The 1,418-nt window shown below is 36.0% G+C and overlaps 1 protein-coding gene across 1 annotated transcript; it reads left to right on the top strand.

Annotated features, from left to right (window-relative positions):
- Nucleotides 1-388: 388 nt before the first annotated feature.
- LOC141589663 (uncharacterized) lies at nucleotides 389-1,198 on the top strand. The gene has a single exon (XM_074410295.1). It carries the CDS (start codon nucleotides 389-391, stop codon nucleotides 1,196-1,198), a length of 810 nt encoding a protein of 269 aa, XP_074266396.1.
- Nucleotides 1,199-1,418: the final 220 nt, after the last annotated feature.

Below are 1,418 nucleotides of genomic sequence, written 5' to 3'. Positions count from 1 at the left end.
TTTATAAAGAATGTTAAAAGTACTATGGGAAATGGGAAGAAAGAAAAAGTTGTCCATAAAGTAATCTGGTTTAGTAAACTAATTAGGCTCTAAATTTCCCACCAAAAATTTCACCAAATTTTTCAATACTTTAAAAACCCCACCAAAACAAGTGGGACTTTATTTTCCCTCCAAAATATGTCAGCTCAAATTAGCTGTTTAACACCTTCCATGTTTGTTCTAAACTTACTTAAGTTGGTCATTCAATAACAAAGAAACAAAAATGAACTTTACAAGTCCATAAATTACAAGAATCCAAAAAAAAAAAGTGCTGAAGTTATAAAAATAATTACACGGCTTTAGTTCTACAAATTACACAACCATTTTCAGAAACTACATCTTCACAGCCATGGTGCACAAGTGTATGTCGGAGGATTTGAGGGCTGAAGTTGCTATCTACCTTCTTCAAAAAAGTAATGATGGGAAGCTGCCATTTGGTGCTATCAGAGAGGCAGCAGAAAGGTTTTGTTTGAGTGATAAAAGCATCTCAAACATGTGGAAACTTGCAAAAAAACCAAGGTTAGTAGGAGATAAACTTGATGTCAAAAGTGGAAGAATAGGCAATAAAAATAGGAAAAGGATACTACCAGACATTGAGCATATCAAGTCACTACACAGTTCTAAAAGAAACACCATAGAGAGGGTTTCTAAAAACTGTGGAGTTTCAGTTGGAACAGTCCAATCATGGGTGAATGAAGGTTTACTTAAGCATCATTCAAGTCCATTACATCCCAAACTCAGTGACTTACACAAAGAACAAAGGCTACTGCATTCACTCAAGTCATTGGTGGTTAAAGCACAAGTGCAAGAATTTCTTGATCTAAATTCAATACCATTCACTGAAATAATATTTGATGAGATGAGCAACACTATCCACATGGATGAGAAGTGGTTTTTCATAACCTCGGACAATGAAAGTGTGTATATTGTGGAAGGGGAGGAGCCTCCATATAGGAGCTGCCAGTCAAAAAGATTTCTTACAAAGGTCATGTTCATGTGTGCAGTTAGTAGGCCAATATATGGAGCAGATGGGGAGTTAATATTTGATGGAAAAATTGGCATGTTTCCATTTAAACATGAAGTACCAGCAGCAAGGAACAGCATAAACAGGCCAAGGGGGACAATAGAAACTAAGCCCATTGACTCAATCACAAAATAGGTTGTCAAAGATTGTCTAATTAATCAAGTTATACCAGCAATTAAGAGTGTGTGGCCAGACTGTTTAAGCAATCATATTTACATTCAACAAGACAATGCAAGGCCACATATCAAGAATAACGACCCTGACTTTATGGCTGCTACAAACTCAGATGGTTTTCACATTGAATTAGTTTTCCAACCCCCAAACTCTCCAGATTTAAACTGTAATGATCTAGGAT

Source organism: Silene latifolia, chromosome 7 (assembly GCF_048544455.1).
Source record: "Silene latifolia isolate original U9 population chromosome 7, ASM4854445v1, whole genome shotgun sequence".
In the NCBI taxonomy this organism is placed as follows: domain Eukaryota; kingdom Viridiplantae; phylum Streptophyta; class Magnoliopsida; order Caryophyllales; family Caryophyllaceae; genus Silene; species Silene latifolia.
Note: the sequence above shows the minus strand (reverse complement) of the source record. Positions and strands in the feature narration are given on the sequence as shown.